The sequence below is a fragment of the Vulpes vulpes genome, chromosome 10 (genome assembly GCF_048418805.1).
Source record: "Vulpes vulpes isolate BD-2025 chromosome 10, VulVul3, whole genome shotgun sequence".
In the NCBI taxonomy this organism is placed as follows: Eukaryota; Metazoa; Chordata; class Mammalia; order Carnivora; family Canidae; genus Vulpes; species Vulpes vulpes.
Genome location: NC_132789.1, coordinates 93,860,688 through 93,874,223, shown reverse-complemented (window position 1 = coordinate 93,874,223; position 13,536 = coordinate 93,860,688). Strand labels below are relative to the sequence as shown.

Sequence of the window (13,536 nt, the reverse complement as noted above, 5' to 3'; positions counted from 1 at the left end):
TTTACATTTTCACCCCAGTTTTGTTTAACATTGAAGATTATTATTCATCACCTTCTATTTTCAAATATACAATCAGTCCTCTCTCTATATATTCTTTAATATTAGCGTGGAGTGAAGAAGGGACACTACTGGAGACAGAAATAAAAAACAAGAACAAAAAAAACTAACATAGTTATATAACTTACATTTTTTGTTTAATTTTTAAACATCTAACATAGAGTAAGAGATTAAAAAAATATTTCATACCATCCCAAGGAAATCATTACTGTCATTTAAATGAATTATATGTAAATCTTAAATAGAACAAAAATACCTTTTTTTTTTTTTTTTTCAAAGTAAGTTCTACATCCAACATGGGGTTTGAACTCAGGACTGACATCAAGAGACACATGCTTTATTGATGGAGCCTGCCAGGCATCCCAGAACAAAAAGATTTGTGTTTTTTTTTTAAGATTTTATTTATTTATTCATAAGAGACACAGAGGCAGAGACATAGAGGGAGAAGCAGGCTTTCCGCAGGGAGCCTGATGCAGGACTTGATCCTAAGATCATGATCTGAGCCAAAGGCAGATGCTTAACCACTGAGCCACCCAGGTGCCCTGCAAAAAGACTTTTAAATGGGAACTGGATTAATCTCTCCAAAACTGAACCCTCCACCACATTTGTGTAAATGATCATTAGTTGTTTTCTATTATGTGTATTCCATTCTTAAATTATTCATGAAATAACATTCATTAAACCAGTAACTTATTTTTTTAAAATAAATATCCATTATATTTTAAAATACTACGGAATTCCCCTTTTAATTTTTTTTTCCTTAAGTAAGCCGTAGGCCCAAGAAAGAGCTCAAACTCATGACCCTGAGATTAAGAGTTGCATGCTATACTGAGTGAGCAAGCCAGAGGCCCCAACAGAATTCCTTTTTAATAATACTTTTTAAATAGAATTTGATAAACAATTTTTTTAGGAGTCTACTAATTCCATAATACTACTGCTTCATGAACAATGAAACATTTGGAGACTGGAGTTAAAAGTTTAATGAACAAACACCAACTGGTCTATAGGAGAAGTGTACTAAGCTTAGGAGTGCCTAAAACCTTAGGAGTTACAGAATTTACATTTGCTAAATGAACAAACTCAGAGTTTAGTTATTCAAATCTCAGCTCTACCATTTATAACGTGACTTTAGCAAAATTACTCAAATTCTATGAACCTAGTTTTATCAGTAAACTAGAGTTATATCTTCCCACTCATAGGACTGTTCTTGGCTCAAATAAGGAGGAAGAAAGCTCATTATAGGCTACTTCAAAAGTCAGTCCCTTCCTAGGGCACCTGCGAGGCCAAGTCATGATTCTGGGATTGAGCCCCAAGTGTGTCAGGGTCTCTGCTCAGCAGGAAGTCTGCTCCTACCCCTCCCCAGGCCCTGCCATCATCCAACTTGTGCTCTCTCTAAGAAATTAAAAAATAAAGTAAAATCTTAAAAAAAAAAAAAAAAAAGTCCCTTCCTTAAAGGGACTTTTTTTTTTCTTATATCAGCACTGGCAGAGCTTTACCTCTTCCCATCCCAGTAATGAAGCTTGCACACAATTTTTATTGGCAGATTGTGCCAAAAAAAACAGAACTCTGTTAAATCCTGCAACCTCTTACTTACTGTAAAAAAATGTCTCAGGCTAATTGCAACCATTAAATTCTGGCCAAATGGCTCATACAATAATTATAAAAACAGTGATCTTACACCGAATGACTACCATGTAGTTAGCACTACATTTGATGCTTTTAATACCTAATAATTAATCTTCACATCAATTCAGAAAATTAGAATTATTACTCCTACTTTTCAGATAAGAAAACACTAGGAAAATCAAATAAATTGTTCAATGTAAATAAAACCAAACCTAGTAATAGTGCCGGGACTTAAAATCAGGTCTGACCAATACCAACTACTAAATATTCTGCAGTATAATACTTTGCCCAAGTTTTCTCCATCAACTGTCTTCATAAAGAAAATAGTTAAATCATTAACCATCAGGGGAAATGCAAATCAAAATAACAATGAGATATCACCTCACACGTGTCAGATGGCTAGACTCACAAAGACAAAAAATAACAAGTGCTCGTGAGGATGTGGAGAAGGAATGTTGGTGGGAATGTAAATTGGTGCAGTCACTGTGAAAAACAGTATGGGGGTTCCTTAACAAATTAAATATAAGTGCTACAAGATCCAATAATTCTACTACAGGGTGTTTACCCAAAGAAAATGGAAACACTAATTCAAAAGGATACACACACCCCTATGTTTATTGCAGCATTATTTACAATAGCCAAGAAATGGAAGTAACCCAAGTGTATATCAATAGATGAATGGATAAAGAAGTTGTGGCGCAGACACATAGACACACAGACAGACAGACACACAGTAATATTACTCAGCCATAAAAAGGAATGGATCTTGCCTTGCCATTCATGACAATATGGATGGACCTACAGGATATTATGCTAAATGAAATAATTCAAAGAAAGACAAATACCACGTGATTTCACTTATACATGGATCTAAAAAACAAAACAAATAAACAAAAAGCATAAATACAGAGAACAAACTGATGACCGCCAGAGAGAGAAGGAGGTTGGGAAGATGGGCAGAATGGGTAAAGGGGAGTGGGGGATACAAGCTTCCGGTTACAGAATGAATAGTTTAGGAAAATAAAAGATACACAGGGACAGCATAGGCAATTCAGTCACTAGTACTGTAATAACACTGTATGGTGACATGGTAGCTACACTAGTAGTGAGCTAAGCATCACTCACCGACTTGTGGAATCACTATGTTATACACCTGAAACTAATGTAACAATGTAACTATACTAAATACTAAATACTAAAATACTAAATACTAATACTAAATACTAAATTCAACTATACTAAATAGCTAAAATATAATAAAGCAGTGTTTTCTGCTTTGCTAAGTCATAAAACATAAAATCTTAAATATATGTATTTGTATATAAACATAAATAAAATGCTTGCTAATTTCTAGCTTCCTCCAAACTATAATATTACTAAGATTAATGCTAGTCTTTAAACTCTTTTATTCTAAATAAAGATAAGCATAAAAGCACTTTATATTTAAAAAGTATCTGATTATATTTGTCTCAGGAACAAGAAGAAAGATTTACATAATTCAAGTAGGTAAATAACTCTTGTCCTAAATTACAGGTTTAGATGGACATTATAGATAAATAGTAATATTCTCAAGAAAAATTAGTAATATTTTCATTTTTTAAAAAGATTTTATTTAAAAAGATTTTATTTATTTGAGAGAAAGAGAGTGAGCACAAGCAAGGTGGAGGGGTCAGCGGGAGAAGCAGTGGACTCCCCACTGAGTGGGGAGCCCCACACAGGGCTTGATCCCAGGACCCTAAGTTTAAGACCTGAGCCAAAAGCTGATGCCCAAATGACTGAGCCACCTAGGCACCCCAAAAACTGTAACATCTTCAGATAAATGCCAAAGCTCTATGGATTTACTGAAATCAAAAGGGACTACATATATGATATTGTGAATACATTTCTTAAAACATTATTTTGCATTTTCAAAGTATATCAAGAAAATGAACAGAAGAATGCCGTAAAGCTCCAGTAAAGCATTAATTTAACTAAAATAAAAATAACTACTACACATGTTTTACCAAGTACTTAAAAATCATTTATGAAAAAGTATTTGCTTATTAAATATACCATGCATACCTCTATATTTAGAGGAGTTGCTTAATAAGCGTTCTTAATGTAAATAAATTTTGTGTAGAATTTTGAACATACATATTTAACCCAAATAACACCTAAGTCAGACTTGATATAAATTTAGGCTTGTAGGTTATATTGAATGCTAATGCTGATGATAATTTAACAGAAACAATAATTAAGTAGGAACTACCTACAAAACCATATATATGTAGAATGACGAAAATATATTTCGAAGGACACCTGGGTGGCTCAATAGTTGAGTGTCTGCCTTTGGCTCAGGTTGTGATCCCGGGATCCTGAGACTGAGTCCCCCACCAGGCTCCTTGCAGGGAGCCTGCTTCTCCCTCTGCCTCTCTCTGTGTCTCTCATGAATAAATCAATAAAATCTCAGAAAAGAAAGGAGAAGAAAAAGAAAAGAAAAGAAAAATTTCAAAATAAATATAATGCTTGCAATAAGGCTAGTTTGTATAAGTTGTACTGTTCCTAATTTTACACATCAGTTTTTTTTTTTTACTTCAATACAGACTTTAAAAATATATGTATGCCTAAACAGGAACAATTTTATACTTCTTAGTATAAATTGTTAGGTTTCTTTCCAAAATTATAAGCGTTAACAGGTGTAAGAATGTCTATGTGTAAATATTTATTATAAGTAAAAAAAAAAAAAGTTGGTGCTAATTTGACAGTAAAATATTGTATTTAATCCCACATGCGCAATTACTAAAATGTTTTGAAATATTTTATCTAAGATACAGATATCTATATGTACTTTTTTTGCAAATTACCTACTCTTGTCCTTTGAATATTGTTACATAGTGAACTGTATTTTTCTCAATATAAGTGAGTTGTATTCTGACTTTATTTTTTATTACTATTTTTTAAATTTTTATTTATTTATTTATGATAGTGAGAGAGAGAGAGAGAGAGAGAGAGGCAGAGACATAGGCAGAGGGAGAAGCAGGCTCCATGCACCGGGAGCCCGACCTGGGACTCGATCCCGGGTCTCCAGGATCGCGCCCCGGGCCAAAGGCAGGCGCTAAACCACTGCGCCACCCAGGGATCCCTGTATTCTGACTTTAAACTTCTGTCTCAAATGTTCTTTTAATTATTATTATTATTTATTATTAATATAAGATTAAGAGTTTGCTAACTCTTTGAGTTTATCTGAAACTTAATCTTAATTATCATATAAAGTGAGAGTACAGGGCGCTGGGATGGCTCAGCTGGTTAAGTGTCTGACTCTTGGTTTCAGCTCAGGTCATGATCTCAGTCAGGAGACCAATAGATTCTCTGCTTCTCCTGGTCCCTTTGCCCCTCCTCGTGCTTGTGTTGCTCTCTCTCGCTCTCAGATAGGTAGGTAGGTAGACAGACAGACAGATAGATCTTTTTAAAATAATAAATTAAAATGAGACTAAAAGTGACTCCCCTCACCCTAAAGATGATTTATTGAATAATCTATTGTATTCTTCATTGATTTGTGAGGATTCCTCTACTACATATTACGTCCTTACATATGAATTCCATTTTACTTGAACTCTCTGTTCTATTGATCTATTTTTAAACAACAATTTCCAGTCCACCAAGCTACTGCTCTGAGAATCACACTATGTAGACAGGATCTTATCAAGGCTAGAATTGCACTCTCATATCACCAACTTAAGCATTCTGTTTTCTACTGCCAACAAACTCCTGCTCTCAACTGCTTCCATCTGTTCCCCAGATAAGCCCTTTACAACTCACGCATACCTTCAGTCCTCAAGACTCTACTACCTTCTATGTCTAGCTTTCACTCCTCCAGCTTATTTCAGCTTAGCATTTCAGTCACATTCATTCAATACACCTTCACCGAATGCCCACAACTTTCTGGCTCTAGAGAGAAAATAGAGATGAGACAGAGAAGTTCTCTATCTTCTTGAAGCTGTCATTTTAGTAAGCAGACAGAAGAGAGAAAGCAATAATCATTTCAATCAAAGTCTAAACAAAAGGACTCACCAGGAAAGGAACCAAAATGTTAGGACCTACTTTTCAGAAAGTAATTAAGGAAAGAACTTTCTGAGAAGATGGTACTTAAAAATGAAGGCAGAGGGATCCCTGGGTGGCGCAGCGGTTTGGCGCCTGCCTTTGGCCCAGGGCGCGATCCTGGAGACCCGGGATCGAATCCCACGTCGGGCTCCCTCCCGGTGCATGGAGCCTGCTTCTCCCTCTGCCTGTGTCTCTGCCTCTCTCTCTATCTCTCTGTGACTGTCGTAAATAAATAAAAATTAAAAAAAAAAAAAAAAAAATGAAGGCAGAAAAGGATCAACCTAGGAGAAAACATTCCAGGCAGAAGGCATGCAAAAACAAAGCTCAGCCGTTAAAAAGAGCCTGGCATGTTGCTTCATCCGTCTTTGTGTTATACTCATTTAACAAAACTCTGGGACTGGGTGAAGCCAAGTCTTTGCTTTCTTTGTGCTTGCTGTAGAAAAAAAAAAGAATACTTAAGAGGGCAGAGGAAAATCACTCTGAATTTGAGGGTACCATCTCAATTGAGCTTCCATGACTCCAGTCAATTTGCTCTCCTACTCCCTGAAACTTCTATTTCAAACTTCTCTTTCAAATTCCCAACCTGCCCACCCTCTCACTCTTAACAAATGAACTCACCTATTCAGAGAGAAAAAAAGCCACCAGAGAAAAACGCCCTCAACTCCCAAACTCCCCACTCCAAACCCACCATGATAAATATGTACCTGTTAAAACAGAGGAAGGTTTCTCATCTTAAAGCTAGTTATTCCATTTCGCTCTTGTGTTCCTCTCCTCCTCTCAGAAAGATTATTCTACCCTTTTCTCTCTGGTACATAGCATGCATTTCAACCTCTCCAGGCCCATCTCCTAGCATCTATACTTTCTTCAAAATGACAACTTTTTGACTTAGGAGAAAGTTCCCTTACCTGACTTAGGAGGTTTCTCCTAAGTCAGAAATTATATAAAGATAAAACAGACTACCATGGCAGATAGTTGACCATCCCTAGAAATGTTCAAGAAAAAACTGGTACTTCATTGATAGCAGATTAAGTCAGTTAGAGAAAGACAAATACCACATGATTTCACTCATATGTGGAATTTAGGAAACAAAACAGATAAACATTGGGGAAATTTATAAGAAAAAAAAAATAGAGGGAGGCAAACCGTAAGAGAGACCGCTGACTATAGAGAACAGGCTGTGGGCTGCAGGAGGGGAGGTGGGTGTGGGATAGGGTAAATGGGTGATGGTGATTAAGGAAAGCACTTGATGTATGAGCATTGGGTGTATATGCAACTGATGAATCACTAAATTCTGCCCTTGAAACTAATGTTACACTCTATGTTAACTAACCAGAATTTAAATAAAAACTTTAAACATTAAAAAATAAATAAAACACAATAAAAAGGAAAGTAGTAGAGGATTCAAATAAAAGATTGGTCACTGAGCCAGGTGCATCTGTCAGGTTTCTTCTCAACTTAAGAGTTTCTGATTTAAAGATAATGGAAATGGTCTATTGGGAATCTCTGTTAAATTTTAAGTTTTGTATAGCTAGTAACAAATCCTTAGATACTCCTATGGATTTTTCCTTATGAAGGTTATAAACTTAACAGGCTATATGCTTGCCATCAAATTTGAAATGAATAGCCTTGAAACTCAACTAAAATAAATAAAAATACACAGGGACCCTCTATTCCATCTATATCTCAAGATGAAGTCAGGCTGCAGGCAGACCACATCAGAGCAATTTGGAGTTCTCACCCACAGCCTGGATTCTCATTCTGTATCACCAAGAATTTCCTCATGAACTTATCCCAGCTTACTCAAGGGTTAAACACATAAAGCTAGAATTTCCTTCTGAATACTCCACAGTAAATTATTTGAACAACTTATTTCATTCTTATAAATTTGCCTTCTAGGAGTTCCATTCAGGTCTGTATGTACTATAACCTCAAGCTGTGTTTCCACAGCAGATCTTTAAAGGGTACAGTCATCTCAAAGTTTAGAAGACATGGCTCTATCATGACATTTCAGTTACTATAAAGCACAATTTTTAGTTGTACCATTCATAGCATAAGGGATACTCGAGTAAATGTTTTAAAAAATCAACTTTTGAAAATAGGCAGTACTGCCAAGTGGAGGGAGGAGAGCAAAGTTACCTTGCCTTTATCCCCCACCTTCTCCTCCTCTAACATTTGAAAGTGGGATTACTTCCTAAAAGTTGCCTTGTAAGTTAACACTTACTGCGAGGTATCTATCTTTGCATTTGATACTCTATACTTGACAAAGTAGAAATTTTTAAAGTTAAAGAACCAGATATTACTTCTTATTGCAAAATAATAAAAATTCTTAATAAGCCAAGAATCTGCAAATAATTAATTTGTCTCTACTGATCATTAGTCAGTAAGCTCTCTACAAAGTTGTGTACCTATTACTTTCTTAAAACTAATTCTCTAAGATCTACTAAATTTAGAACTTAAGTATGTTTTGCCCTGATGGCATTCTAATTGTTTAGTTACTTTTATTATTATTTTTTTTAATAGAAACTTAGCACTGCCTGAATATTTCAGTGATCCTGAAACACTATAATGTTTCTAAGGACAGGTACTCCTATGGTCATCTCCTATCACAATTCCTAAGAAGTCAAGAATTATGCCTTGTAAAATGAGTACTATGCTCTTTTTATATGAAGCCATCCAAAATCCCATCTTAGTATTTATTTAAAGACCTCTTCACAAACAGGCCTTTTTTGCATTATTTTAGTCACCTTTCCTAAATATACATATTCTAAGCCAATGAACTCTCCCTTTACAATTAAAATTATTTGGCTTTTAAAACATTTTTGGAATTCCATAGTTCTCATTTCTTTTCTCTCCATCAGTATCATAAAATTTATTTTATATACATAACTAAATCTATACATAATTAAAAATGCAAGAAAAATAATCCAATGATCTAATTATAATAATCACAAGATTTTAATAAGAAAAACTTACTATTTAGCATAATTCTGCAGTTTTCCCCTGGAGTTCTAGTCCAGAAATAATCATAAACCTAATATGTCTATAGTCAAATTTAAATATTTAAAGTCAAACTTTAAGTTTAAAACTTTAAATATTTAAAATTCTGATAATTGGTAACAGCAGAGGCAAATACAATTAGACAGTAGTTCTACTTCCTGAAACAAATCTACTATAACATTAGCATTTTATGTACCTGTATGTACATATAATATACACATATATATTTACTTTATAGATCCTATCAATTAAGAATAAAAAAAAATCCTTAGAATACATAAAAATGAAGCAAATGACAAAGAAAACACCTTCTTACCTGGTAGATATCAGAAAGACTGCTGCTTCCAGAATCACTAGTGATACTACATCCTGAATGGCTAGAAGAAACGTGCGTCACCTGTGGGTGGAGACTATCAGTAAGGTGTAGTTTTGTGAAATCTGCAGGAAGCTATGGAAGGAGCAGGAGAAAGAGGATTACAATTTGAATCAAGAACTCTTAAGACATTGAAAAATTTTATTATACTCTACTCCATACCATTTACCCAAAAGTACTAAGAAAGATCTTTCATTTTTTAAGTTCACAAATTACTAAATAGTGTTCTATTTATCAAAAGTCACAAAATAAATTTTTAAAGCTTATGGACATTCAATAAACCTTAATACTAAATCCAATGCTTAAAGAGGTGGGTTTGAAGGTGCTCACTTGGGTGAGCACCTAATTCAGTGAGTGACAACTTTCAAAGTACACACCACTGAGCAAATTAGTCTACTGTTGTTTGTTAGCCACCATAAACACAACTTTATAACAAGAAATAATTTAAACAAAAAAAGAGAGATGAGGTTCTTATATCCCCACATACTACTTAAAAGTAAAGAAAAGGGGCACATGGGTGGCTCAGTTAAGTGGCTGACTCTTGATTTTGGCTCACGTCATGATCTCAGGATCCTGAGATCAGCCCTGCATGGGGCACTAGGCATGGAGCCTGCTTAAGATTCTCTCTCCTTCCCTCTCTGTGCCCCCCTTCCTTCACCCCCTCCACTGCTCGCAGGCCCTCTCTGTCTCTCAAAAAAAAAAAATGAGCATCTTAGGATTGACAAAATATATTGTTATACAAATAACGATGCTAGGCTCTATGAAAACAGAAAAGAATGCCTTCAAAGAACTTAAAATTGAGAAAGTTATGGACAACATTTACCTATCTATACATACACACACATATATAACAATTTTCTATTTGTTCATGTTTACACCCTAAATAAAAGAACTTCTATGGAACAGATTCACTAAGTATCCCTCAAGTGCTTCTACCATTCCCCTATGAAACAGAAAATAAATTGAAAAATTATCCACAGGATGCCTGGGTGGCTCAATTGGTTAAACAACTGACTCTTGACTTTGGCTTGCTTGGGTCGTGATCTCAGGGTCCTGGGATTGAGCTCTGCATTGGGCTCAGGGCTCAGCCCTCAGCAAGCAGACGAACACAACTTTATAGCAAGAAATAGCTTAAACAAAAAAGAATTCTCTCTCTCCCTTTCTCTCTGTCCCACCCCCTGCTCTCTCTCTCAAATAAATAAATCTTAAAAAGAAAACATCCATATAGTTGTCCATTCAACAAATATTTACTGAGACTTTTTCCTCTATGTGCTAGTCAGTGAATGAGACACTAAGAAAACCACTGCCATAAGAATCTTACACTCTTATAAGTTATTACCAGTTCTTGTGAATTAAAAACGGGCACTATTTATCCTATCCCACTTATTATGTTATTGGCTAGTAATATACACGGCACTTCAAAATATATGCTGACATGCAATAGTGGTAACATTCTCCATTTCCTCCCTACTTATTGATCCTAGTTAGCTGTTGAATAATAATAAGGAATGTTAATGTAAAATTTTGTAAGAGTTAATCTTAGCAACTTTCCCTTCTCTCCTTTGACCTTCATCCCTTCTCCCCTTCTGAAAACAAGACACCATTCCACGGATTAGAATAAGTTTCCCAAGCGAGGTGATTCAGTTTTATGACAAAGACCAAAGAATTTTAATACCTCAAAGTTCCAAACAAGGAGGCAAAATATTTATATCCCACAATTATTCTGATCTGACTCTCTAAGCAGACTATGATATTTAAAAATACTTAATAATATTAAATACAGTCTGTACAGAAATATTTTTGACTTCATAAGAGACAAGTATACAAAGAAAGCACTTAAAGTTATTAGGAGGTATATGATTAGATGCCAAATAAATGGACATAAAGCACATATGTTGGAGGAGCTCAGAGAAGTGAGATGTTTACTCAAGCGTGTGAAATCATTGCAAACATGACATACCTCACTAATAGTGTTGTTTTTTAAAAACTTGATAATTGAAGATGCTATGAAATATTTAGATAAAATTTAGGAGAATAACAATTCCCCTATAAGGAACAGATAGCTGAATAACTAAACTGAGAATTTATATATATTTATTCACAACGTAGAACAGTGAAATATTTGCAGGATTTCTTCGGGAACAATTTGAAGACAGAAATCTGCCAAGGTGTACTAATGATTATGATTTTGCATGTTTAGTTAAGTGATAGATATCAGATATTAAAATAGTATGCCCAAAACCAGGATAAACATCCTTCATCATCCTAGCTACATTTCCATTTAATTCAGTCACTCACTACAGAAGTCAACTGGGGAAACATTACTTAACAGCTCAGTGATTTTAAAAGGCATAAATCGATATATATAATTATAGAATAAATTGATTTCTATTGATTATTTTTTATAGACCTGACTCCAGTTGGCATGTGTCACAGTGTGATTTTTTAAAATTAACTTAAATTTGTCAAGTGAGGATAAAACTGTCTAATGAATTTTTACTCACTAAACATTTATTCAAGTCTCATAGGACTCTTCTCTCCAGCATCCATCAGCTGGTCATCCTTCCTAAGAACTCACTGTATGGAAAGCATTAAGCTGCAGAGCTCTGAATCTAGTAGAACACACGTGGATCCAGCCTTCATACGCCACAATCTATTCATCTATGCTAGCTTACAGCCGCAGACACCAGAATTACATGGCTGTTAGGCTAAGAACCACAAGGAGTATTTAAAAAGAAAAAAAAAATATTTTCACTCTTAAGAATTCAGTTCTATTTTATAAACACTTATGGAGTATCTGCTGTCAGATTGTTAGGGCCGGGGAATCAGACATATCCTATTCCAAATGTAACGTCTATTAACCAAAATGTAATTGAAACAGGTGTTACCTATGATATAAAAATAAATCAAACATACTTAAAAAAAAAAAAAACCACGACTTTACCCCCCCCCCCCGTATTTTGCAGGGCAGCATGAAATAATATTATATTAAACTCAGTAAATGCATACATAATTTAGTCTTAACTGAACACTTCTTTATATTAGAGCGGATGCCATGTTTAAGAAAGTTTAAAAATGTTTTCCATAGATTGGGATAATAGTATCAGAGTAAACTTTATTGACAGTACACCTCAGCCAAGGTATCAGAATGGGAGAAGTTATGGAATTTGTTTCCATAAAGGAAGAGTCTGAAATCCACTGATCTGACCCAGCCAGTCACAATACTCTAAAAAGAATGGAGACCTGTGCCTAATCTAGGGGCAGTGGGTCTTTAAGAGGCAAATGAACTATATAGGGATCGGAAGTCAGCGGACAAACCTGGGTACAGGCACCCATGTTTAAACCTGAGGTCGACAAGGCTAACACAGAATCCCAGAGAGGCAGTAACTCATAGTCTGAGTAAAAAATACTCAAAAAGGGCACGATATGGCAAAGACGACAAGTTTCATTTATTCCAAATTTTTCTAGGCTTGACTCAATGCCTATTTAAATTACTATCAGTATCCTATTTCATTAAATTTCAGATTAAAATGAGGCTGTGAATTATTTGTGATCCTAACCACCATTTATAACAGAAACTGTTCAAAATATAAGAAAAATGTTTGAAGTTGGGACTATATACAGTCATTACCTGAATCAAACTAAACAATAATTAAGCTAAAGGGGAAATTAACACATTTTATACATTTTGATCTTAATACCAATATATTTCACAATGAAGAACACAATTTAAAGGCATCTCTTATATTTATTAAATATTTTTAATATTTGATATATTAATATATTCCTGCTTAATTTTTTCCTGGATCTATCAACCTATATTCCTAGAAATACAGTACTTATGGATCACAACTGCAATAAACTACCATTAGGCAAATGATTGAACAGCAAACACTATTAAATACGTAATACAGGGGATTATTAAAATCAGATTCTTAAATGCCAAAAAATGAACATAAGCAAAATTAATCATAGTTTCATAAAATCTGGGTATCAATTATATAGTAATTTGTTTTGTTTTCTCTTTTTTCTCTTATTTTATTTTATTTTTTGTTTTCTCTTTTGGAAGAAAAAGGAATGTTACAACAATTAGCTATAAACAAGTACTATCTAAAAGATTTAAGTCTCATATTGAAAGGCATTTGATAATCTTTGATTTATTAGTCTAATGATTGGCATTTATAAATATACTAGTTAATATATGAACTCTGTTTTGAACATAAATGCAATGAATTTGAGTGCCTGGAATCTCTGACATCAGGAAGTAAATACTTTGTTGAAATGGTAAAATTCCTTAAACTGGTGATAAAGTAGTAGAAGCTTCTCTTTCCCTCTCTCCCCACAAAAGACTTCTTTATGCTCACATTTTCAAGCTCTACAAGGAAGAGTAGGTATATTACTGG

General features: G+C 34.4%; 1 protein-coding gene across 40 annotated transcripts in view; it reads right to left on the bottom strand.

Annotated features, from left to right (window-relative positions):
* RAPGEF2 (Rap guanine nucleotide exchange factor 2) overlaps positions 1-13,536 on the bottom strand; it is a 241,277-nt gene that overhangs the window by 44,842 nt on the left and 182,899 nt on the right. For all 40 annotated transcript variants that reach the window (XM_072724949.1, XM_072724947.1, XM_072724937.1 and 37 more), the window contains one exon: positions 9,077-9,208. In XM_072724949.1, the coding sequence (XP_072581050.1) occupies positions 9,077-9,208 (132 nt within the window). The remainder of the gene's footprint in view (positions 1-9,076; positions 9,209-13,536) is intronic.